The following is a 25,951-nucleotide window of genomic DNA, read 5'->3' as shown; positions in this document are numbered from 1 at the left end:
ATAAAAAAGGAAATCAATCCTTATAAAATATTGTCCCTTATTTTAAGCAGCCTTTCTGACTTCCAATACCAACACTGTAGGTCTGCTTTCTTTAGCTTGAACTTATTTAAATAGGGCTGTTTTATCATGGTTACTTACTTTATTCACATGTTTTTGATGTTTATTTTTTCATTTTGTTTTGTTTTTTACAGAATATCGTGTGTGTGAAGAAAGTGACCATAAATGTGGCAGTGGTTTGTGTGTCCCAGTGTCCAAAAAGTGTGATGGCTATTATGACTGCAGAGATGAAAGTGATGAAGCATCTTGCACTACAAGTAATTATGCTTCTATTCTGGTTTATACTGAGCTCATGCTTACTTAGCATAGAATTAGGCTGAAGTTGGATGCAAATTTATATTGATAATATTGATGACTGCAGCACTAGTACATGCTCTTAATGGGATTACTATCATTTAGATGGAACTGCCTGCCGGTTAAATGAATTTCGCTGTCGACATGGCAACAAGTGCATTGATGAGAGCAAGAAATGTGACCACTGGGATGACTGTGGAGATAATTCTGATGAAGAAGGATGTGGTAAGCACTCTCCTTGCAGTGTATGCAAGTTGCAGACCACATATATATTTTCCTTTAACCTAGTGGCACATGTATGCCTGCCTAAACGTATTTTGTTGACCCCATATCCTTCAGATTTTCCTCCTTGCAACGAAGGCCAATTTCGGTGCACAAATGCTATATGCATACCAATCCGTTGGCGGTGTGATGGACACTCGGACTGCTCGGACCAGTCTGATGAACGAAACTGCAGTAAGTAATTCTCGAATGTGTTACTTAATGCATAATTTTGTGGGGAGCTGCATTGTGAACTCTTGATGGTGGTACCAGCTAAAATTTTTGAAATGAATTGAAGCAGTATTGTTGTGCACAGGATATACCCTCTGATTGAGCCAGTTTGCAATTACATCTTTGTTTTGGTCACTAGGTTTGTTATCACAAGTATAATTAAGCACAGCAGTTAAGTTAAGTCAGATTGTTCTTGACAAGAGCACTATTCTCTATGTTGTTGCTACTTTAATGAGATATGAGCCAGGCTAATCATCAGTAAATGAGAAGTAATTGTCACAAAAGCTTTATTAAGGTAGACTTCATTCTTATTTTAGAATTGCAGTAAATAAAATACTACATTGATTGTCAAACACCATCAAGTGTTCCTTTCTGAAAGCTGTGGTTTGGGCCCAAAGCTTCTGAATGTGCACTTGTATATGCACCCTGCCAGCCTTCCTGCTTCTGCAGCTTTATTTGCACACTGGCAGCCATGTACGCTTTCCTTCCATGACCTTTCTGCTGGCAGAAGCATGGGGAGTCAATGGTGGCACACCAAGCACCTAAATAATAGTTCGAAAAGTGATTAAAAGAGTTTTGTGTTGTAGGCATGGGTGTGTCACCCGTGGGAACGGGTTACTTACTACGAGGGAGAAAGGGCAGAAAGATGAAAGGTATTGTATTGCATTTCTTGAGCACTGAAGTTGTATCTTAAGCACACTCAAGTGGATACAGTGCACTCTTGCTGCATTAATTGTTTAACGCTTTATTAAAACTCCTGTCTTTACAGCAAGCTTTATATGACATACTGGAAGTAACATTTTACAGCTTCGTGATAGCACTTATCATTCACTAGTGCATTTTGGGATCTGCTGCTGCTTCTTGTTTTTAAAAACTAAGGAGTGCGGACACTCGCAGTGCAGTTCTTCCCAGATACATGCGCCCCCCAAAATTCTAGATGCGCAGTTTCTTACGAGCATATCATAAGATACTTAGTGTTAACCATTCATGCTCTAGTTGTGTTATTTGTCTATCCTTAAGGCCTGGAGGCAATCTGATTGTTGATTGTACAATGAGCCTCTGCTGTTGCTTTCAGCATCTGTTACATGCTTGGATACAAAATTTCTATGTCCATCTGAAAAAAAATGCATTGACAAGTCAAAGCTGTGCGACGGGAAGCAAGATTGTGACGATGGAGCTGATGAAAAGAAGAATTGCTGTAAGTAATAGCTTTACCATTTTTGTGATTTGTTCTACTGGTGGATGTTACTGCATTTTTGTACAAGCTTTCTTTCTTGCAGCATCCAGCTTATGTCGCACATTGTCATGTGAACACGGCTGCCGTGCGTCTTTGGAGGGTGGTGACTGCTTCTGCCCTCCTGGAATGACTATCAATACAAAGGACAAACGGAGTTGTATGGGTACGTTCTCTATCAGCTGTTTGTGCATAGGGGTTTGGCATATTTGCTATTATGGTTAAGTAAAATGTGGATAGCACAATCGTAGTTCAATGTTCTAACGATAGTGACCAGTCAAGATTAAGAAATTACACAGTTGATTTTCACTCATTGAATGTGCTCACAAATTGCACCTTTATTAAACCTCAGTCACTGACTCTTGAGAACAAGTTAAGGACTGCGCAGAGTGATGGAAAGAAGAATGTTAGGCATAACATTGAGATACAGAAAGAACAGTTTGGTTCAGAGAGCAAATGGGTATAGCCGATATTCTAATTGACGTTAAGAGAAGAAAATGGCGCTGGGCAGGTCATGTAATGCGCAGGTTAGATAACCGTTGGACCAGTAGCGTTACAGGATGGGTACCAAGAGAAGGGAAGCACAGTAGAGGACGGCAGAAAACTAGGTGATGCGATGAAATGAGGAAATTTGCGGATCTTAGTTGAAATTGGTTGGCATAGGACAGGGGTAATTGGAGATCGCAGGGAGAGGCCTTCGTCCTGCAGTGTACATAAAATATGATGATGATGATGATGAAGATGATGATGATGATGATGACTGACTCTGGTTTATATGGCTTGATGGGTACAGCATTCTGCTACTAAGTATCATATCTTGCGTTTTATTCTGTACTTTGGTCACATTCTGAAAGGAGCAGTAGGCAAAAGTTGGGATGTTTGGAGATCTTGATGCATGTTAAGAGCCCCAGGTGTCCAAAATTTAACTGGAGCCCTCTACTGCAGTGTGACCTACAGCCAAGGTGTTGCTTTGGGACGCTGAACCTCGTCGAGTATTGTTAGTTTCTTCCCAATTCACATTTACGCTTGTGCCAGCGATATTTCATTTGTCTATAGTAGTGCATGATGGCAATAGGCATCTAGCATTTCTTATAATTCGGTTAGCACTTTAGCGCTCCCCCTTTTTTACACCGACAGCAGTTAAGTGCTTGAAACGGGGTTCCCCTTGTTCCATTCATCTGTCTGGTCGTCTGTCCATTTCGTTACAATGACCACTGTTGTCATCATTGTGTTTTTGTTGCCATCAGGCTGCTGAGTCATCCCCAGTCACCATTACCATAGAGCGATAAAAAGGAAAAATTTGTCAAATAACGTGCACCACTGGGATTTGATCCCATGTCAATGCAGGTGTCAGGTGTACTTACCACCGCTCAGTCGCTCAACAAACAGGACTGGGCAATTTCTTCAAAATTTTGCATTCTACAGACTCTGAGAGCAGTGGCATTTGTGCATGTAGTTTGGAGACCAGAACAAGCAATACTGTAGCTCACAGGGATGACATATTATGTGCATCACATAGAAATTGTGCTGGACAAGATGGCAGTGAGTTGGTATACAATTCTTCATTCACAAAAGTATTGCCGGTGAAACAAAAGAGTGGTGCATGTCAATGATGATGATCAGTCTCAAATATGGCACGCAACCACTATAGATGTGTGCGGATTTGAGGAGCAGAAAGCAGGCAAGCAAAAACAGGATAGTAATCTTCACTATGGGGAGAATGCTGCTGTCACTGTAAATGAGTTCATAACCAAAGGAATTGATGAAGCCTAATTTATAGAGGGCAGTCGAAGGTATCATGCAGGGAATTCGGGTTTCATTTTCTTTTTTTGGTTCTTTACCACACATTATACAATTGTGCTGTGCTATGTAGTTCTTGCATGTGAGAAAACCTCTTGCATCATTTAATATCTTCTTGCAGATCTGAATGAGTGCTCTGAATGGGGCTACTGTGACCAGTTGTGCACCAACAGTCCTGGCAGTTATCAGTGTCTTTGTGTTCGTGGTTACACTCTGGACCCACCACGTCATTGCAAAGCGGACAACAGTGAGTTGAAGTTGTCATACGAGAGATGTATGTGTTTCTGAGCCTTCAATGGCGTTTTTCATTATTCAGGCTCTGCTATGCGACTCTTGTTTACTCGTCACAATGCCATTTACTCGGTCAGCAGTGACGGAGCAGACTTGAGCATTTTGGCAAATGCATCTTCAGCATCTGGCTTGGACTACCATCATGACAGAAAGTTGCTTTTCTGGACCGATACTGAAACAAAGCAGGTAGAATTGATTCATTGGTTTTCTTTTTTCTTTCTTAGTGATGTCTGCATTCCACTAAAGGCTTAACTGTCTGCTATTATAAAATTTTCAGATCCACTCAATGAGGCTTGCAGGAGACAAGGAGCTGAGGTCGCCAATCAGTGTTGTTTTTTCATGGAATCCCGTGTCCATGGCTGTTGATTGGGTTGGAAACAAGCTTTATATCTGTGACTCACTGGGACAGAAAATTGACTTACTTGAAATGGATGGCCTTAGGCATGCCATTGTTCTCAGCAGGAACCTCTCCAATCCACAGGACATTGCCCTGGATCCAACTGTAGGGTGAGTTTGGAATTTTAATGCAAATGCTGTTCACTACTTAACAATGTAAAATATATTGGACAACCAGAATAAGCCCAAGTAAAACATTCCAGAAGGAAAACTAATAGCTTGCTTGCTTCCCAACACCAATGGACTATTGTAATACATGGTCCAGTACATAGACTAATACTAGTAGACTTGCATAGTGGCACCAATGGGCTTATATCAGTCCAATAAACATGCTGGTCAAGCAGAGAGCTGCCTAATAGACGTATCACTCCTGTAGAATTGTAAGCCCTATTACTGCACACATGAAACCAAGAAATGCATTGGGGCAAATAACTTACTTTAATTTAAATATAGAACTAATAAAAGGAAAAGTCAACTTGGTTCTGGTGGGAGCTCCCACAGGCAGCAAATTGTCTATTCTTGCATTTTCGTTTCCTTGACCTTATTATATCTTCGTTTCAATGAAAAGACATGATTAATGTCTCCTGTATATGCTTTCGTTGGCTTTGTTGTTTGTAAGAGAGGTTAATGAACCTACTAGTTACCAGGTGAAGATAATGCCAGTAATATGGAACTATTGAAGGTTAAATCCTACTGGGGACTGCCAGCCATTATATTATCCAGCTTTCTATATTTCAGAAGGATGTAATTTTCTCTCAACAGGGGCTGGTGTTGCTACTTATGACATGGTCAGGTTTATGTATATCCATGTACAGCTTCACTGCATGTTGTTCCTGTTGCTTTCACCAAAAGTAGTTGTGGGCAGTGATTATGGTAAAGAGCTCACCCGTGAAAAATTCTTTCACGCAGATTATTTGCACTCATTCAGCTGTGTCTGGTGATGTGAAACACCGTGTTCTAGACTACGAAATGTCGTTCAAAACAAAGTTTTCCAGCAAAAAAAAAAGGGGGGGGGGGGGGCAGCTGCATACAATGCATGCACTGACCGCTAACTGAAGGTTCCTTCTAAGAAAGCACAATATATATGCATTTTGTCAAATGCACTCGCAAAAGTGCTGACAAAACAATCCGAAGTTGCACAAGTCGTATGGGAGAATGGTAACCCTACACCACAAAAACCAGTTAACTTACCTAAATATGATATGTGCTCTTTTTATCATAACTGATGGCTATGATGCAGCTTGGCGCCATATTTATGGTTAAAGAATTCTTCAGCTAGCATGAGCTTATTAAGATGCCAAAGGAGTGATGAAGTAATGCCTTGCTGCCACTGTCTTGACAACACACAAATGAACGTCAGCAAGCTGCACTCTTTATGGTCTGAGGGTCATGTACGGCATTAATTTTGTTGCCTGAATTCATAAACCAACATCTGAGATATCTTTCCAAGTGACAGTGAATACACATTGTTGTCTAATGAGGGTATCACTCCAGCAAGGCTTGTATTTATGTTCCAGTCAGAAACTTGCATTTCTTTCAAGAATCAGCACTGCCAGCACTGCGAATTGACTGTTTTCAACTGAAAACACTGTTCCATCACCACAAAGTTGGCATAATTAAAACTGAACATATATTTTAATATTTCTTAAAGTATTTCTGGCATGCAGCGCAGCAGGATATACATAATCAGCCACTCGCACAAATACATAAAGGCATATTCTCCATGCGTCATAAAAGAACAGCCAGTCTTTAAACAACAAAAAATGTACTCCCCAAGCGAAGGGTGGGCCAAGAGGCAGGCAGGAAATTGACCATATCGTCCACATGTGTGAATGGTGAGATTTTCTTACAAATTAAGGCTATATTATGGGATTGGAAAGAATTAACACGATTCATTGTTGTACTCTTCCAGTGTAATAAACTAGACCTTTCAATCATTGATCATGCATATCACTTGGGAAAGGTGTAATGTGTAATGTAATCACACTTGTAACGGTATGCTTTTGCAAAGATAGGTGCTGTAGGGAGAATTTCACTCTTTCTCCAAATGTGAAGCCTCGATGCTTTCAGTATGTTCATAATAAGTGTTGTTTTATCACTTACCTGTTGGACAGTTATTCGTAATTGGAACTTTGTTTTTGTTGCAGCTATATGTTCTTCAGTGACGGTGACCACATTGACCGTGCACACATGGATGGATCACACAGGACGACCATAGTAACGGCCATTTACAAGGCTACAGGTCTCACCGTAGACTACGTTACTAAATTTCTTGTGTGGTGCGACTCCCAGCTGGACCAGATTGTTGCCATTGACTACACTGGCAGCAATAGGTAAGTGACATTTGTCAGATTTGTTTAAAAGTTTGTGTGTGCAATGCTGTCTTTTTATTTCAGCTCATTCAACTGTATTTTGATTTCTTCATCATAATGCAGTATTTATTAGCTCTTTATGTCTTACTTAGCTGCTCTTGCTGGCTTTATAAGTGCTGTTGTCATGCCCCAGTGTTGCTGTGGCAGTGGTAAGCATAGCTATACATAAGGACACATCAACAATGATTGAACCTGTGCCCCTTTGATCCTGAAACTGGTAATCAACCATTTTAACTCTCAGTACACCAGCTACCTGCATGCACCAAAAAGGATTTTCGCCTTGTGAAAATGCACTGCCATGTGCCACATTTTGACCACTGATGCAGATTGCAGCATCGATTATTAACAAATGTAGCATTTTGAAGATATTGAAGGGGAAGTAAATGCCTGAAGGGTATTGCGGGTGCTAGTTATGATTTTAGTTGTTATAAGTAAAAACATAAATTTCAGACATACAGTGGTTCCCATAATTTCCTGGGTCTCCATATTCTTGGGCTATTACTTTCTTTCACCCAGCCTCGCTATCTCGTCACTCTTGTATCACCTTCAGAAATGTGCTGCAGGGAGAGGCAGGTGACTAGATTAGTTCTTCCTTCCTGGATCTTTGAGAAATGGCAGGACAGAGACAGAAGAAAGCTTTTTACAGAAGTGTGTTCTGCCTTATCTAACTGAGGAAGATGAACTCGGACGGAACTGAGAAGCCTTTCTTAATGTGCAGATGGGTGTAAACACTAGTGCAAATAGTCATGCTTCCTCTATCCTTTACCTCTCTCTGAATCTCGAACATCCTCCGACCTTGGTAAATACATTGACAAATTTTTTATGATTGTTGTAATCATATTGTGTTTTTGCATCAATAGCCAATCTCTGAAATTTAATTAATAGGTTTCCTATAGGAAACAGTAGAAGTTAAAATAGGTCCCATAGAACGAATGTCTTGCAGAGCAAACCTGCCCACAGAAAAAATTAAGTTCATTCTTTGAGGCACCACTGCATCAAAAGCAATATTACAATTTTCAAAGGGGAGCCAAATGCATTCAGACATGAGTAGAAGCTTGTCATTTGCCATTTGAAGGGAGAACTTTGGTAGGGTGCATGAAGTTATTAACCCTTTTAGTAATCACGTGTACATTTTGCCATATGATGCTGTGAACTTTAATTGTTGCAGAAGCCTGCAATTTTTCTGCTTTCACTGGCATCCTCAGAAGTATTCAATTTGTCAAATACTCCTTCAGCTTTGTCAAGTTTAATTCAGATGGTCAAATTTAGTTAAGAAACTAGGCATAGTTTTATGCATTTAAGTAAAATTTATCATTGGCATTTTGTATTTATATTATGCAGTCAACAGTAGAATCGCCACCACAGTAAATACTCTCCACACACTAGCTAGCGTACGTCTTAGTATGCTTGGGCCTTTCATTGCATTAGGTGCAAATAGTCTCTCCCATGTGTCTCTGTACTTATGACAATAGTATAACTATTGCATATTTTTTTGAGTACTGACAAGATTTGTCTATCCCCCCCCCCCCCCCCCCCCACTTCCATCCCACTTCTCCCACCATAAGGAACATCATTATTCGAGGTAGCACCCGTGTGCCATCTCCGAACAAGATTACATTGTTTGAGGACAAAGTGTATTGGACGGATGGTACCCGACAAGGGGTTCTCCAAGCCAAAATATTCAACAACAATGATACAGTCACAATAGTGCATAGGGATAGACAGCTTTCAAAGGAACCTGGTGCTATCAAGTCCTACCATCCCTTGCGCCAACCTGTCGGTGAGCCAATATTGTCAAGGAATTTCAACCTTTGTGTGCTGGTTCATCCTCGATGTATGTGTTTAAGCTGATTCTTCTCATGTTTTGCGTTTCAGTATCAAATCCCTGTGGTCTGAACAATGGTGGCTGTCAGCACATGTGCATTGTGACCCGGGGATCTGGTGGATTTGGTCTGCTTGGCTACAGATGTGTTTGTCACACAGGCTTTGAACTGCTGTCAAATAGAAAGGACTGCACAAGTAAGTTGACAGTGCTAGAAATTGCTGACAAAATGGCTTGAACTCTGGCCATAAATTTGCTTAAGTTCTGATGTGCCAGTGGTACTGGCTGATGCACAGTTTTCAATTATTCTGCCCTTCTGTAGCTTCTTCATTCTACAGTTAAACTGCACTTTAACATGGCGGATAACAGTTAAATTCCACTTTAACACGTTAGATAAGCTTGATGAGTTATGTTGGTAAATTGGAAGATTTGTTAAAGAAAAAAATTTTTGTTTTGCTAACCCTATGTTCAAAGTAGCGACAGCAATAGCCATCACAGTATTACGCACAGTATCAGTTGGAACATATGTTTCCAGTGGGGCATAAACAGTCTGTACATCACTGCATGTTTGAAGCTGGGCTTTGCCTGCTTATCTGATACGACACTGTCTTGGTCTAAGAATATCTCGAACCTGATGCAAAGAATGTTGGACAGCTCGTACCCAGTGAGTATAGCGTATGCCTACAAAGATGTGGGCAGCGCTGAAGACTAACCACTACAACATTTCACCTCATACTCATAGTGTAGTGAACCAAGCCAAGACAACCCAGAAGCCAGCAGCAATCCACAACAAGACTAAAAGATGGAATAAAAAGACAGTGTAGTTTTGGAAATCATGGCAGTAATTACGGCCTCCCTCGATCCATGGCATTGAACACCAAGTTAAACGCAAAACTCATCGGAACTTTTCTTCGCTCCACTCTCTCACCAGGGGTAGGATAGATTGAATTTCCATCAACAATGCCAGCAGCACATGCTATTTACGTGGTCTGTCAATATGCTTGTCACATTTAATGCAAAAGTCACTATTAGCATTGCACATCTTCAGATCAGTAAACAACCAGACTATCTAAACTGTCCATCGTGACATGTCAAAATGGGCATCCAAAGTTCCTGGGAGCATGAGTATATTCTGTCAGTGATAGATTGCTGGTTCGATGCATTCATACCTTTAGAGACCCACAACTTCTTTTACATACATCACTTCTTGCCACCACTGCAGCTTCGCATAGCTTCCTCATTGCTGGTTTATGACTGCCTTTTATATTCTGTAGCACACACAACTACTGCCTCATGAAGGATAGCGGCTCTTTGTACTCGCACTTTGTTAATGTCTAGTGGCCCAGTTAATTGGAGCATCAAACTGCCATGTTTGCTTAGTGGCTATGGTGTTGGGCCACTGGGCACGAGGTCGCAGGATCGAATCCCAGCCACGGCAGCCGCATTTCGATGGGGGCAAAATGCGATAACACCGGTGTACTTAGATTTATGTACATGGTAAAGAACCCCAGGTGGTCTAAATTATCCCAGAATCTCCCACTACAGTGTGCCTCATAATCAGATCATGGTTTTGGCATCTAAAACACCATAATTTAAATTAATTAAATGGAGCATCACTTATCACTTTTTGGAGTGAAGGATCCCAGTTTTGATGCCAACTGAAGTTTTTTTTTAATTATTTGCAAATATATTCTATTTTATTGTTGGCATGACAATGTGATCATTACTTGGGAAGCGACTGCAATAATGGCTGATGGTGGTGATGCCACAAATTCTTATTGAAAGTCTATATAACAGCCCTAGAATGGCTATCCCTATAAAATGCTGTGACAGTTGCACAGGGTGCATATTCTCAATGCAGAAGGTATGCTGAGCCATTTGTAGAGTAAGATGCTGGCCAATTCGGTAACAAACATATTGTTAGCAATAATGATTGGCCAATGGCATGCCGTTTTCGTAATCAGAGGTTGTTGAATTCAGCCTTATGTGTTTATTTTGAGGGGTAATAGCTGCAGTTTATGCTGCCACAAACTTTAGCAGCTGGTTCAATATCCACTTATAATAAATGGGCAGGTCATGCTGTTCATGATCCTCTGGTCTCTTGTACAAACTGCCTCTTTCTCAACTTATTTCTAATAGGTCCTTAGACTGAAAGTAATTGATTTAATTTTATTCTTTCAAGATCACAAAACTATTAAGATCGGTCACGTAATACAGGAACTGATAACTTGTTAGTTAAATAAAGAAATTCATAAAGTTATGTAATATATATTGTAACAGGTAATATATTACAATGTTACTGGTGGATTTTAAAGAGGTGTGCACGTGGGACAAGATTGGGGATGAAGAGAAAAAATAAGGACTGAAAAAACAAATTGGCAGTTTTGCTCGAAGGGCAAAACATTGACAACGATAGCCAGGTTTTGTGCTGCCCTTGAACTCCTCGGATGGTGTTCTATCTATGTGCGGGTGCAGCACATGTGGGTGTGTCAGAATTGTCGGACGCTTAAAAGGTTTAGCATGCAGTGTAAAACTTATAATAGCATCACGCCAGTGCCACTATACTACCCATAAAGAGCACTGTGGCTGGCGCCAATAAAATTAACTACTTTCAGATTGTGAGCCCTGATAATGTTTTGCTATTTTTAATTGCGTATTAAGATTTAAAATGAAAGACATATGCTGCGAATGAAACGTTTTATGACTTGCTTGCACTCCGCAATTGTGAAAAACGCTGAGGAATAATTCAGCCGAGACTATAAGACCTAGTTTGAGCAAATTTGCCATTTGGATAATATAGCATCTACCTAGCATATACAGGATACGTAAACATATACCATAGCATATATAAACAAATATATATGGAACATCAGGGCATTGCTGATAGCAAAAGATAGAAAAATTTCACCGTGAATGTCCATATAATTGATGCAGAATTGCAGTACAAGGCCTCTGCTGGATGCACCCACTTCAATATGTGATATTTTTTATTATAGCTTTGTTTGTTGAGAATGAACCTGACCATAATTATCAACGCCATTTATTACAGACAGCACTTATGCAAGAGTACATTTCTATTTTTTCCAGGGGTGTCAACATTCTTACTTTACTCTCAGCAGAAGTTTGTACGTGGCAGCCTCATGAACATAACTCAGGATGGGTTCACAGATGCCATGGTGCCAATTGTTAGCAAATCAGCTCGCTTTGTTGGCTTGGACTTCGATGCACGTGAAAGATTCATTTACTACTCCGATGTCATCCTGGATGTTATCTACAGAGTCACAATTGATGGATCAGGTTGGTACTTATTTCTTAAAATTTTCTTGCTTTCTTTATGAAAGTGCATTTTATTGACATCTAACTTGCCTCTTTTTTATTTAAAACAGGGAAAGAAAATGTTTTAGCATCCCAAAATGAAGGAGTAGAAGGCCTGGCCTTGGACTGGGTTTCTCATAACCTATATTACATTGACAGCAGAAAAGGAACGCTGAATGTCATTAGTGTCAAAAACTTCCAGTACCGAAGAACACTGTTGAAGAACTTAAAGCGTCCTCGTGCCATTGTTGTCCATCCAAACAAAGGGTGGGTGGTAATGTTTTTGTAAAAATGTGCTATTCTTGCTTCAGATGTGCAGTAAACCTTAAGTACTTCACTACTGTGAGGCATGTTATATCCTTTGAAACATCATTGTTCTGAGGCAGCTTCATGGGTGCAAACATCTGTCATGCTGGTGCATGATGCTATTCTTTCTGTTTGTTGCACCTCAACCTCTAAACCAAATTGAATGTATGAACAGCTAAACAATAGGAGTTAGCCTTAAAGAGAATTGTAGGTATTAGGCTTGTTGCTTCTGCATTATGATGAATTGTAGTGCATTAGACACAGACATAAAAAAAAAAGAGGACACGTGAGTGCTCATGTGTAGTTCTTTTTTCCGTGTGTATGTGCATCTCGGGGCTACAAATAATTTTGGAAAGCATTAATCCAGTCATGACAATCATTTCCTGGTTCACTCATTAGATTCAGATCAGAGTTTCTTAGTTTAACACACTTAAGGCTCGCTTACAGACACTTGGCGTATAAAGCAGCACAGAATCCAATTCGGCAGCGGTGAATTCTACCGAAAAGGCCCTAAACGTTGCACAACTGTGTAAGGACTTACTCGACAGGTTGTGCCATTAGTAAAATATTGTGCACTCTTTTTTTCCATGGTATTTCAAGAGCTGGAAGCAGCTCAAGCAGTACAAAGGGTGAGCAATGTGATTGACACAGAATTTTGGCAGTAGAAGATTCCACGCTGCTCTAGACACTGAGTGTCCCAGTGCGAACTAGCCATTAGTGTCGGTTGAGCAGTATGTTTAGCTCTGAGGATCTTTTTTAGTTTCTTTCTATTGAACCAGTTGTTGGCACTTGTGCAAGGCTTCTTCACTTATCTTTGCAGGTATGTCTTTTACTCTGAATGGGACAGACCAGCAAATATCAGCCGTGCATACCTGGATGGAAGCAATGTGATGGTTTTTCGGGGTGTGCTGTTGGGATGGCCCAATGGGCTCAGCATAGATTTTCAGACTGATCGTCTATATTGGTGTGATGCACTTCTGGATCACATACAGCATGCCAATCTGGATGGAACAGATGTTCAGACCATCAACTCTCCACGTATTAAGCACCCTTTCTCGCTAGTCATTCATGGAGGTGAGTTTTTAGTTTTTGAAGTTGGGATTGGGTATTTCTGCGTAGATTGACAGTTCCAGTGCTACTGTGCTATTCTGAAAAAGTATACTTATCATGTTTTTCTGGCATGTTGCAGATTGGCTGTTTGTCACAGATTGGCGTTTAGACGCAATCTTGAAAATGCACAAGATTACTGGAGCTGATGAGAAGATTATAACTACAGTGGAAGAAGGCAGCCGACTTTACGGCATTAAGGTCTACAGCCGAGACAACCAGAAAGTTGACAGTAAGTTAAACTTCATTGAATAGAATATGTGGAGCCATAGGGGCCTATTCATATTGTGAAAAGATGGCATCAGTATCAACAAAACATGTTCCTCAAGAGTTCGCCAAATTTTCTGTCAATGTCTACATTGCAAAAAATCTTGTTGCACTGCACAAATGGCAACAATTTTGCCTCAGTGTGATAATTTTTGACAACTGTTACGTCCTTTATTGCCGGAGGCCAGGTACAGACTGACGGGAAGCCACCGTCACGTGACACAGGGTAACCCAGGGTTGCTTAGCCCCCAAGATTGTCCCGCTATAACACTCCTCCCCCCTACGCCACGAAGTCCTTCAGATATGCAGGACGGCGGCGTTGGCGCTGTGGTCGCTGGACTTGAAGGGGTGCGCTCACTTCACTGTCCTCACCACAGGAAACAGGTTCGGCACTAGGTGTTGCAGCCTCCTCTCGTATTTCTCTTGGGTTCCGTCTTCCAGGTTCCTCTGGGCTTGAAGGAATGCCGCTTTCGGAACACCCTGCCGGGAAAGCAACCAACGATTCCTCCTCCTCGCACATTCCAGTGTCCAATGCGTAGCTCGCAGAACGACTTCTGAGTTGGTCAACATGCCGTCTCCACCGACGTCCATCCTTGGTGACGACCAAGTACGACACTGGTCCAGTGACAGAATCCACAATGCCCGGCAACCACTTGGGCCCATAGAGATAGTTGCGTACCAACACTCGATCCCCCACTTCAAACAGTCGCACTGCATCACCTGCTCCTGTTTCTGCTGCACACTGGACTGCAGGTCAGGATGCAGACGCTCTAACGCAGTTGAAAGTTTTCTGCCCATTAGCAATTCGGCTGGGCTTTTGCCTGTTGTAGCATGAGGCAGGATATGCTGGGTCATTAAAAACCTAGCCAGACGTGTGTCGATATTGCCTCCAACCATGCGCTTGAGTACTTCCTTGGTTTCGCGCACCATCCGCTCGGCTTGACCATTTGAAGAAGGGTGATATGGGGCAACGGTCACATGTCGGATTTGATTTCGGCACATGAAGTCTCTGAATTCCTCCGAACAAAATGCAGTTCCATTATCCGAAACAACAGTCTCTGGAATGCCATGGGTAGCAAAAAGAAAACGAAGCTTCGCACAAACTGCAGCTGCCGACATGGAAGTCATTCGGCACACTTCCAACCACTTCGAGTGAGAGTCCACCACAATGAGGAAGACATTGCCTTGAAATGGCCCAGCAAAATCGATATGTAGTCTTGTCCAAGGACGCTTGGTGAATTCCCAAGGGTGGATTTGTGCAGCTGCTGGCGCAGACCTGGATTCTTGACAATGTGCACAGTCCTTCACTTTCTGCTCAACATCTCTGTCAATTCCTGGCCACCACACGGCTCCTCTGGCGAGCCCCTTCATCTTGACAATTCCTGGATGAGCTGTGTGAAGAATGTCCATGACATATGGTCGAGCTGGCTCTGGAATGACCACACGACTGCCCCACAGCAAACAACTTTGGTACACCGACAGTTCATGTTTGCGGATCACAAATGCTGCAAACTCTTCCGGTAGCTTGCCCTCTGGCCACCCATGCTGCACCCAATTGCAGACTCTAGCCAACAACTTGTCCCTTGACGTAAAACTTGCCACCTTCCGAAAGTTCCATGTTACTTCTGGTGCCATTTCTAGCATCCCTACTTCCCAAAGACGCTGCTCTTCTTCCTCCGCCTTACTGGCCCTCAGTGGTAAACGACTGAATGCATCAGCATTGGAAAGCTTCTCTGCTGGTCGATACTCAATTTCATAGTCATATGCTGATAACATGAGGGTCCAACGCAGCATCCGTGGTGATAGCACCTGGGGAATGGGCTTGGCATGGTGCAACAGTCCTAAGAGGGGTTTGTGGTCCGTCACAATTTTGAAATGCCTCCCATACAGAAACTGATGGTATTTCTTAACGCCAAAGCCAATGGCGAGCGCTTCTCGGTCTGTTTGGGCATACTTCCGTTCTGCCGCGCTCATAGTCCTTGATGCATATGCAACCGGTCTCTCGCTGCCATCTTCCCCCACATGACTCAACACAGCACCCAGTCCATACGGGGAAGCGTCACAGGCAAGCACTAGGGGCCTGTTGACATCATAGTGCACAAGAACATGTGATGATTGCAGCAGATCTTTCGCCTGGCGAAATGCGTCTGCTTCGGCTCCCGTCCAACGCCACTCGCGACCCTTGTCCAACAGCCGGTACAGTGGCTCCAAGGTATGTGCTGCTCCTTTAAGAAACTTGTTGTAAAAGTTCAGAGCTCCCAAAAAGGCTTGAAGCTCCTTTTTGCATGTTGGCTCCGGGGCCTCGTGAATAGCACGCACCTTGTCTTCTGTCGGCTGCACACCTGCAGAGTTCACGATGAATCCCAAGTAACGCACTTCCTCAACTCCAAATTGACATTTGTCAAATTTCAGTCGCAGACCGTCTTCGTGGATTCTTTTGAGCACCTCTTGCAAACGAGCATAGTGCTGTGCCTCATTCCTTCCACCGATCAAGACGTCATCCAAGAACACCAGCACACCATCAATTCCATGCAACAGTTCTTCCATGTACCTCTGAAAAATAGCCACTGCCACTGCCACGCCAAATTGAAGACGGGTCACGCGGAACAGTCCCCGATGTGTTGTAACCGTCAACAAGTCAGCTGTTTCTTCATCAACAGTCTTCTGTTGATACGCTTGTCCGAGGTCTAGCCTTGAAAACTTCGAGCAACCTGCCAGCCTGGCAAACAGCTGCTCTGGTGTTGGCAGAGTATACGTTTCCCACTGCACCACACGATTGACGGTGCTCTTGTAGTCCCCGCAGATCCTTATCGATCCATCTTTTTTGACAACTGGAACGACCGGTGTTGCCCACTTCGAGTGCCGTACAGGCTGGAAAATGCCTTGGCTCACCAACCTGTCCAGTGCTTCGTCGACCTTCGGTCTCAATGCAAACGGTACTTGCCGTGGCTTCAGAAATCGCGGCGGAGCTGCCGGGTTCACCTCTATGCGTACAGGAGGCCCTTTACTTGTCCCAAGTCCAGGCTCAAAGACTGAAGAATACTTCTTGAGCAAGGCCGTTGTTCCTTTACTGCCAGTTCTACTCGGCTCGCACACACTGTGAACGCCACTCAGACTTATTCCCAAGGACTTGAACCAGTCCCGACCGATAAGTCCGATACTAGCTCCCTTAACCACCACCAATCGCAGGCGATGCTCCTGCCCCCTAAATTCCACCGTCGCGGTCAGTTCACCCAACACTCGTAGTTCCTTGTTATTGTAAGCTCGGAGGTGAAGGCTACTTGGGCGCAACGCCCTTTTCGATATTCGCAGCGTCCGCATAGTCCGGTCGTTGATGACTGAACACACTGCACCCGAGTCCACCTCCATCTCTAGGGGACTTCCGTTGACGCGCACTTCCACTCTCACGGCTGGCTCCTCACCAGAAAGTACGAACACGTCGTATACGTCCGACGCAGCATTCTTGTGACGGACTCCATTGGCCCGTTTTCCGTTCGGAGAGTTCGGTTCAGCCGAAGCGCGAGCTGTAGCCTTCCTCCTGCAGTGTGCCCTCGTTGCTTGCAGAAGTGGCACTGCACATTAATGAATGGGCAACTGCTTGGCGAATGTGCACCTTTGCAGCGGAAACACCCACTTGTGCTCCCAGGCGAACCAGCCTGCTTCTGGGTACCCTCCTTGGCTGTCACTGGCGCAGAGACCTTCGTAACACATGGGTCGAAACGCTTCCCGCTCACGCTGCAGACTTCAGACGATGTGGCACCGCCGCGAATTTGCTCAGTCTGCCGCTGCGCAGATTCCATGGCAATGGCTTTCTCCCGAGCTGTCGCAAACGTAAGCTCCGGCTCCGCCAGCAACCGACGCTGAAGAGTCTCGCTTCGCACCCCACACACCAGTCGGTCGCGCAACATGTCGTCGAGCGACGCACCGAAATCACAATGTTCCGAGAGACGTCGCAGTTCTGCGATGTAGTCGGCAATTGACTCACCGGGCTGCTGCTGGCGCGTGCCAAACTTGAAACGCTGTACTGTCACCGACGGTCGCGGCGAGAAGTGGTTTGAGAGACGCCTGACGATCTCATCGTAGGCCACCGCCGACGGCGCGTCCGGAGAACAAAGAGAACGAATGATGGCATACGTTGCTGGGCCGCAAACGCTGCAGAGCGTTGCTCGCTTCTTCTCGTTACCGTCGATGTCGTTTGCTTGAAAGAAAAATTCGAGGCGCTCCAAATACAAGGGCCAAGACGGCGCCTCCGTCGGAACGAATTCCCCAATCGTGCCCAGTGCAGCTGCCATTTTCGGCTAGCCCTACGCCTAATCAGGCCTAGTTTTCGATCCTCGTCGCCAATTATGTTACGTCCTTTATTGCCGGCACGGAGGAAGGAAACTAAGGAGAGGCCCTACCCCCTCCGTGCGCTAGGAGAAAAGTGTGGCGGAAATGACGTAGAAGGTTCTCATTTTTTTGCTGCTTTTTTATTTTTTTGTTGTATGGCCACGCCTTTTGGGCCACAATGGCGGCGTTGTTATGGTTTTGAGCGCTCACACGTGTTGCTCTGGTAGGTTTCGGGCCGTAGCAAAGGCGCTGAGTGGGCGGGTTTGCGTTAGTCACCGTGTCTTGTTGCGCTGTGTTACCTGCACCCTGCTCTGCCAGATGTTGCGCGAGCGCGCGACACCACGCGCAGCGCGGCGTGGTTTCGCGAAAGATGTAAACAAGAGAGGAGGGTGGCCCAAAAGGCGGAGCATCGCCATGAGCAACGCCAAATTCCGGCTTCACTTTTGCTTCACAAAGAGTGACGTCAGGGCCTCTCCTTAGTTTCCTTCCTCCGTGATTGCCGGAGGCCAGGTGCCAGGTACAGACTGACGGGAAGCCACCGTCACGTGACACAGGGTAACCCAGGGTTGCTTAGCCCCCAAGATTGTCCCGCTATAACAACAACTAAAACAAACACATGCGCAGCCAGGTTCCTTTGTTATTCTTCTATGCTCACATCATGGTGCATGCCATGAAGCTATACCAGATTTTTCCTTTACGAGGCTGTCTAAATGCCGCATGCCCTAAAGCACCACTAGCTTTGTCGTTGTAATATTGTTATACTTGCTAGTTTACAACTCGCTGCTGCAAAGAATTCCCACCACTTCATGCCACCTATAGTAACCCTCTGCCATCAGCAAAGAACCCTACAAGATGTGGCGGGGGCTCCCTTTATGCTTTCCTCACACAGTGTGTTGCTGCTACAAATGCTTCCTGCACCTTTACTCAAGTATGGTCACCTTGGCCTTGCTTGCATCCAGCATTGCCCTCTGCCATCACCAATAAAACGACCACTAAATCCTCTGTTGCATATCAGTGACTGATCCAACTGGCACATGCAACTAAGCTTACTTAGGTGTTCTTAACATCATGATTCACTCGTAATTAACAAGCTATTTGGTTGCACAGATTATATTGGGGAGGAAAAATTTAATGTGAAAACCTTGTACACCAATAAAAGATTTCTGCATAAGTCATTGTTTGATAGTGAGTTAAACCACAGCGAAGCAAGTGATCCCCATTTAAATGAGTGCCTCCATGTTCTTTATTATTATTATGATTTTAAGATTTCAGCATGACATGCTATTAACTATTGGCAAACAAGTTATTGGTGCTTGTTGGTGATGATATGCGAGAAGAATTCCTGAACGTTGTTGTTTGCATGGTTTGATAAGGTTACCAATGGCATGTTTCTTATGTTGGCCGGCAGTTTTAGCAAACTGTTTCTCTAGTGAAGCAGTGCCTCATTAGATTAATGGAAAACATTACTGAACATATTGTGTGCTTCATTACAGTGAGTTTTGACATGAAGACACTTGTTTAATTCCTGTGCTCAGCATATGAAAGTGATCGGCTTATTGCAGGAATTTGTTCCACTGTAAACATAGTTGCATGAGCACAATGACTCCTAATTTTTCTGAGGTTGTGCATTAATGTGGTTCAATCACTAGACCATGTTCCCCACACATTTATTTCCACTTGGAGGGACACTGAAATAATAATCTGTTGATGCAGGAGTTAGCATGAATAGAACATATTATTTTACGTCTTTCCATTTCTCCACACTGTCAGGTCGCCATCCATGTCAATTCAACAATGGTGGCTGCCAAAAGTTGTGCTTTCCCATCCCATCAAATGGAAGCCAAGGCCCTGATCTGGTTGTGAGCTGTGGCTGCCCGTACGGTGAACAGCTGTCAAAGGACAACAGAACCTGTATTTCAGACCCATCTGCCGAGCCACCTGTTCAGGCATGCCCCAACACATGGGACTTTACATGTGAGAACCAGCGCTGCATCCCAAAAACCTGGGTGTGTGATGGAGATGATGACTGTCTTGACAACTCGGATGAGATGAACAACTGTACACGTAAGCAATTATTCAGACTTCTTGTCACCATTGGTAAATAAGATTGCTAGGAAACTCTGAGAAATGATATATATTACGAGATTTACACATTGTGTAACCATAAGCAATATATGGTCAAGGTCAGTTGCAGAAATAGTGCACTCTGTGCTGTCCTCACTCTTGCTTTCTGGAGCACATTTTTGTTGTTGGTTTGTTTGCTTTCCATGCACTATGGGTGTGCATCCTTTTTCCATTTTGCTCTCAAATCCGAATCATGTCCCAATATCCATGCACCATTTTGGAGACAAATGGGATGTCTGCTGCACGTCCAGTTTTGGATATCCTACACGGATGTCACAAGGATATCCCATGTGGACTTTTTATTAGCATACACGTGAATATTTGTCCTACAATTGAGACTTTGCCTTTGTGTTTACTCGTAAGAATATGATGCTTTTCACACCTTCGAATTACAATCTGGAGCTATCGGGTCTGTAGCTGGTGTGCTTGTTGTACTTTATGAATTTTCTGATGTAATTCACCTTGAAAACTTCAGTTTGTTGAATAAGCCACTTACGCCTGGTGCAAGGCCTAGAAGAATGAGGAGTGGGCGGCACTTTGGCACATGTGTCTGTGCACGTAACATGTACACAAAATGTATCTGTTCTTGATGCATGAGTGCTCAAGCTGCCTGTTGCATCTGTCACACAGCGTGTGCTGCGACCGTAATAAATATTATGGTGCAAACACTGTGCAAAAGGCCCTGACATACATCCATAAAATGTACGCAGCATGTCCCCATGATTTCCCTTGTGGACATGCAAAGGATTTCTACAGGACACGGAAAATACAGCCAAATGGTTATGTGTGGGATGTCCACAGGACATATTCGACACATCCCTAGGACAAACGTGCCCTGACAGTAGACGTCCATAGGATATTGACACGTGTACTTATCTTTATCGGGCGACCACGTTTCGCCGCTTAACAACTGTAATCACACAGCGACGGACGCGCCTGCATGTATCCGACGTTTCTGGAAAGTTATCGATGCTTCTACCCGGCTGTCTGTTGTCGCCGAACCTTGCGTTATCTGATTTCATCGCGTAACGCGAATGGTGTAGAACTTTGTGGAAGGCACGCGGGTCCAAACGATTAGTCTGGAACATTCAACGACTGCTCTATAAAAGCCGACGCACTTGACCCGCTGATCAGATTTTCGACGATCGCCGACTGTGTTCGCCGCTTTCGTTGTGCTATAAGTGTAGCCTGTTTTGTGGGCACAGGTTCGCCCAATAAAATCTATTTTTGCCTTTCACAGTATTGCCACTGTGTTCTTAACGTCACCACCACGTGACAATATCTATAGGACGTCATTGTTGGCACTGGAGTGGCATAGAACTGAGCGCAAGGCATCACTACAAAAATCGTGGCCCATATCTCGACCATTGTCGTTATTACCTCGACCATTATATCGACGGCGTTGTTGCTACAGATAGACAGAGGACAGTCAGTGTATACACCGAATTCTCATCGGCGCCAGCAGATGCCAACGACCATGCCAGTGATGTATCAAGAGGAAAATATCTTTTTTTCTGCTAGACTCGGTGGCCAAATTTACACGCGACTGTGCAGCCAGAGTCTGAATTATTGCACGGCATGCTGTAAGGTGTCCGAAATTTTGGTCCTCCGTATACATCAAGTCTGTGGGGCTACTGGTGGTGCTGCAGAGCTGTCCCAATAAGCAAGCATGTCCAAATTATCGCTTGGCAACTTATCTGAATCTTGACACTTGTTAACAAGTTATAATGTTTACCCACTGTCTGAATGAGCTTCCAAAGATGTCTTTACAGTGTAGTTCAAGCTCAGATTGTTATTGGTCTTCTCTGGCCATGAAAGCTAAGCATGCATATTCAGAGCTCCTAGGTTTTGTGAAAGTTTCCATGGTATGTAACTGTGTGTCTTTGTTTACTTGCAGGAAACACTTGCAGTCCTCGAGAGTTCAGGTGTGGTAGTGGTCGATGCATACCCCTGTCGTTCAAATGTGACTCCGACAACGACTGTGGCGACTTCTCTGATGAAACCGGATGCAGTAGGTTTACTGTTTCATTTAGCTTCTTCAGTGCTGTTTTGCTCCATTTGCACATACAGTAACCAATTTTTTAAATTTTTTTTAAGCAAATGTCAAGTGTGACAACTCGGAGTTTTCCTGCGAGAATGGGCGATGTATTCCTCAATCTTGGAAGTGCGATTCTGAAAATGACTGCGGGGACGGTTCAGATGAAGGAGATTTTTGTAGTGAGTATGCTGGCACTTGATTGGCAGTTCATTGTCTCACTTCCATATTTTTGGCTTGGCTTTCTGGTTACTGCATTACTAACATAGGGTGTCTACCAAGTTGACATTTCCAATTTCCCTGAGTTTTCCAGGTTTTCCTGAGTGCCTTTGCAAAATTCCCTGATTGACTCAGAACTTTGTTTTATGTCAAGACGGGCTAACACCATGTCGCCTGATGCTGTCACTCTCTATAAATAAAAGAAACGACTAAATCCAGTTTGAATAGCAAGGTATAGTGTTTCTTTTATTGCGAAAGAAAACAGAAGGGAGGGGTTAATAAAATGCACAGCGAATAAAATATCTTGGAAAAAAATGTTAATACCCATTGCAAATCAAGTCGAACATTCTCAAATACGAACAAAAAGGAGATGCATACAGAAGCAAACATTTTTGAATATGAGCTATTTCCATCAACTGATAGCAAGCTCATTGGTATGAGGCCCGAACTTTGTCACAAGGGAAATTCTCTCGCAACAGCTGGTAACAGCTGGTAACCAAATGTCCCGACATACTCTCAGCCTGAACACGGCGCCTCAGTGTTGTGTTTCACTGCTTTAAAGAGTTTATTTAGTTTGGATGAGGGACGTTTGCAGCTTGGCATATGCCAACACTTTGTTTTTTGAGTTCAAGCTCCCTACAAAGAAGTGGCAGCAGGCTTCCTTTCCCGTTCATTCCTCAATGTGTAGGTCCTCTGTGTTCTTGTCCTCCTTCCGCTGCACGTTCGCCACACGGACCATTTGAAGCATCCTCTTGGAGAGTTGTACAGTCAACATCCGAAAATCTGGCAGTTCAGAAAAAAATGAATGCACGTATTTTACTGCCCTTAAGGGCTCAAATTGCCACAGGCACATCCGAAGAAGCTCTGAAGGCCTGCCAGTACACTTATTAGGCATATCGGTGCTCGTACTGTGACAGGAGATGGCGGGTGTGCGCATGTATAATTAAGGAATACATACTGTGTCCCTTGACAATTGCCTCTTCCCACGCTTGTTATGCTTCACCGCAAACACTTTCGCGTATGCTTCACAGCGTAACATTGCAGACTTTCGGGAACCGGCATTATGCAACATGCCATGCTTTTCGAACTTCGAAGCCAATTGCGAGGGCCACAAAGGTGGAGTCAGTGACATTGCTGACAGCAGCGAATTCTTGCAATGAAAGACACGGCACTGAACAGCAAGAAGCTTTAAATAGCGAACGTCGAAGCAGCTAGGCCTAGTGTTGCCACTGTGGTGGCTACGGCTGCCAGCAGATCTGCGTGCGAGAGCGCCAGTGGTTTTGATTAATGCCGTTTCGGACCTATGGTCACAGCAAACAGTCCGAAACATCGGACGGCGAAGGTCTCTTACGTCAAAAATTTCAGACGTTCGTATACATTGACCCTATATAGGGGTTACGTGGTAGTGCCGCGAAGCCATCGGGCGTGCGGAAAGCCGGTCGTTAACTGTACACTGGCAACTCCACCAGGTGACAACACGGCATCAAAAACGATTCGTTACCATTCATCTGTTACTCGAGCCAGCATTACTGCGACTTTCGTTCCCTTTCAATAAAATTACAGCTAATTTTCCCTGATAGAAGCACAAATTTTCCTGAGTATTTCCAGACTACTCAGAATCCCTGAGACGTCCCGGTTTTCCCAGTCGGTAGACACCCTGTAACAAAAGTTGCACTTGGCTCATGTTGCATCTTATCTCGCTGTACTTTCAGAGGAAAAAACATGCGCATACTACCAGTTCACTTGCCCTGGATCAGGTCATTGTATCCCACGCAGCTGGGTTTGTGATGGAGACAATGATTGCTTTGATCAAGCTGATGAGAACAACTGCCCTCCAGCGGTCTGCAGCTCTTCGCAGTTTCAGTGCTCCAACAAAAAACAGTGTATTCATGAAAGCTATCGATGTGATGGAGTCAGTGACTGCCAAGATGGCTCTGACGAACAAGGATGTCGTAAGTATTCTTCATTAATGCATGCGTATTATGCAAAGAAGCAGGTCTATCACTAGTTTTGTTTCTCAATTTGCTCACAAGTTTTTCTGGTTTTTTTTTTTCGAAGTGCAGTAAACATGAGATGTAATTAATTTTTTTTTCAAATGAAAAGGATACTGTGGCAACTAAGCACCCAGTGAATGCAATATCCTATGGACATCCACTCCTGCACAAATAGTGCTGTACAATTTTTATTTTTACAGTCAGTTTCATTAATTATTTCAACGTACAGGGGAGTGTTCCTGTCGTCAGCGAACTTTATAGTTTACGTAGTGAATGTTCACAAGTGGTTTTCATTTTTGCAGCGTCATTGGCACCTGACCAGTGCGACCTTGAAAAGTCCTTCCAGTGCAAAAAGTCGAGGGTGTGTATTCCTAAGCTGTGGTATTGTGATGGCAATGCTGACTGCGAAGATGGCAGTGACGAACCTTCTTCTTGCGGTGAGCTTTTACTTTTATGATGTAGTCAATTAGAACTAATAACTGGGTAAATGCTCATCTAAAACTGAATGTGATTAATGAAAGCGGGCTGAAATTCAGAAATGTGCCCTTAAATGTACAAATTCACTATTTGAAGACACTATAGAAAGAAAAAATAAAGGAAGCAGGGGAGCAGCTATGTATAAGAATGACCAAAGTTTGAAGTGTTATTGCACCTAACCCATATATATTGAGCATGGAATTGGCGCACATTGTTCACCACTCCAGCGTATGGTGTCAATAAAAAAAATTACAGCAAAATAATAAGTGATGTACTTTTTTTTTCAACTTTGTTGTGTTCTTTGTATTGACTTTGTCAGGCCAAGTTGAATGTCCACAGAACCATTTCAAGTGCAACAATTCCAAGTGCATCTTTAAGTCCTGGATATGTGATGGAAGTGATGACTGTGGAGATAATTCAGATGAGGATAGCAGACATGCTTGTGGTGAGAAATTCCTTTTGTTTTATTATAGCATGAAGTTAATTTTGAACTCTGGTTTAGATTCAGCTCTTGTGTAATGTTTAATCAATTATAGTATGTGATTTTCATGCTTTCACTGTACTAGTTTTCTTTCAGTAGACTTCAAATGTAGGGGTGTCTTACCCCCGTATTCAGAAATGCAACTTAAGTTGAAGCCCGTGCTTGACTTGATCTAAATGACGCTTATCGTGAACACGCCAAAGGATACGCAGTGAGCGTCTTTGGGCATGTTAACGCCAGTTGTCATTTAAATCAAGTCAAGCATGATTTTCAACTTAAGTTGCATTTCTGAATACAGGGGTTAGTGTCTGGTTGGCTAAAAAATCACAAGTGTCGTTGACTGGTTGCCTCATCTCAATGTCACATTTTTAAGTGGGGCTGGGACATTGTTCTGGTATGTGTTATCAACAGCTGTCCACACATTTAGGCATCTACTTAATCATCGGGACATACATGCTGCTGCAGATATGTGTACCCTATAGGCCTAAAAATCACCCTCATGATGAATAAGGTGGTGCTTACAGAAAGTAAGCCCTTTC

General features: G+C 43.5%; 1 protein-coding gene across 1 annotated transcript in view; it reads left to right on the top strand.

The window, feature by feature from the left end:
* The window catches only part of mgl (low-density lipoprotein receptor-related protein megalin), a 259,621-nt gene that overhangs the window by 165,485 nt on the left and 68,185 nt on the right, over window positions 1-25,951 (top strand). Inside the window, exons 4-24 of the mRNA XM_050193736.2 lie at window positions 192-314; window positions 457-576; window positions 691-807; window positions 1,919-2,041; window positions 2,124-2,243; window positions 3,999-4,124; window positions 4,194-4,354; window positions 4,446-4,675; window positions 6,712-6,897; window positions 8,502-8,716; window positions 8,812-8,955; window positions 11,846-12,055; window positions 12,145-12,340; window positions 13,200-13,453; window positions 13,569-13,718; window positions 19,853-20,146; window positions 22,104-22,217; window positions 22,304-22,423; window positions 24,173-24,412; window positions 24,757-24,891; window positions 25,251-25,376. Coding sequence (XP_050049693.1) covers window positions 192-314; window positions 457-576; window positions 691-807; window positions 1,919-2,041; window positions 2,124-2,243; window positions 3,999-4,124; window positions 4,194-4,354; window positions 4,446-4,675; window positions 6,712-6,897; window positions 8,502-8,716; window positions 8,812-8,955; window positions 11,846-12,055; window positions 12,145-12,340; window positions 13,200-13,453; window positions 13,569-13,718; window positions 19,853-20,146; window positions 22,104-22,217; window positions 22,304-22,423; window positions 24,173-24,412; window positions 24,757-24,891; window positions 25,251-25,376 — 3,504 coding nt within the window. The remainder of the gene's footprint in view (window positions 1-191; window positions 315-456; window positions 577-690; window positions 808-1,918; window positions 2,042-2,123; window positions 2,244-3,998; window positions 4,125-4,193; window positions 4,355-4,445; window positions 4,676-6,711; window positions 6,898-8,501; window positions 8,717-8,811; window positions 8,956-11,845; window positions 12,056-12,144; window positions 12,341-13,199; window positions 13,454-13,568; window positions 13,719-19,852; window positions 20,147-22,103; window positions 22,218-22,303; window positions 22,424-24,172; window positions 24,413-24,756; window positions 24,892-25,250; window positions 25,377-25,951) is intronic.

The sequence above is a fragment of the Dermacentor andersoni genome, chromosome 1 (assembly GCF_023375885.2).
Source record: "Dermacentor andersoni chromosome 1, qqDerAnde1_hic_scaffold, whole genome shotgun sequence".
NCBI lineage: Eukaryota > Metazoa > Arthropoda > Arachnida > Ixodida > Ixodidae > Dermacentor > Dermacentor andersoni.
The sequence above is the reverse complement of the archived record's forward strand: the minus strand, read 5'-3'. Positions and strand labels throughout refer to the sequence as shown.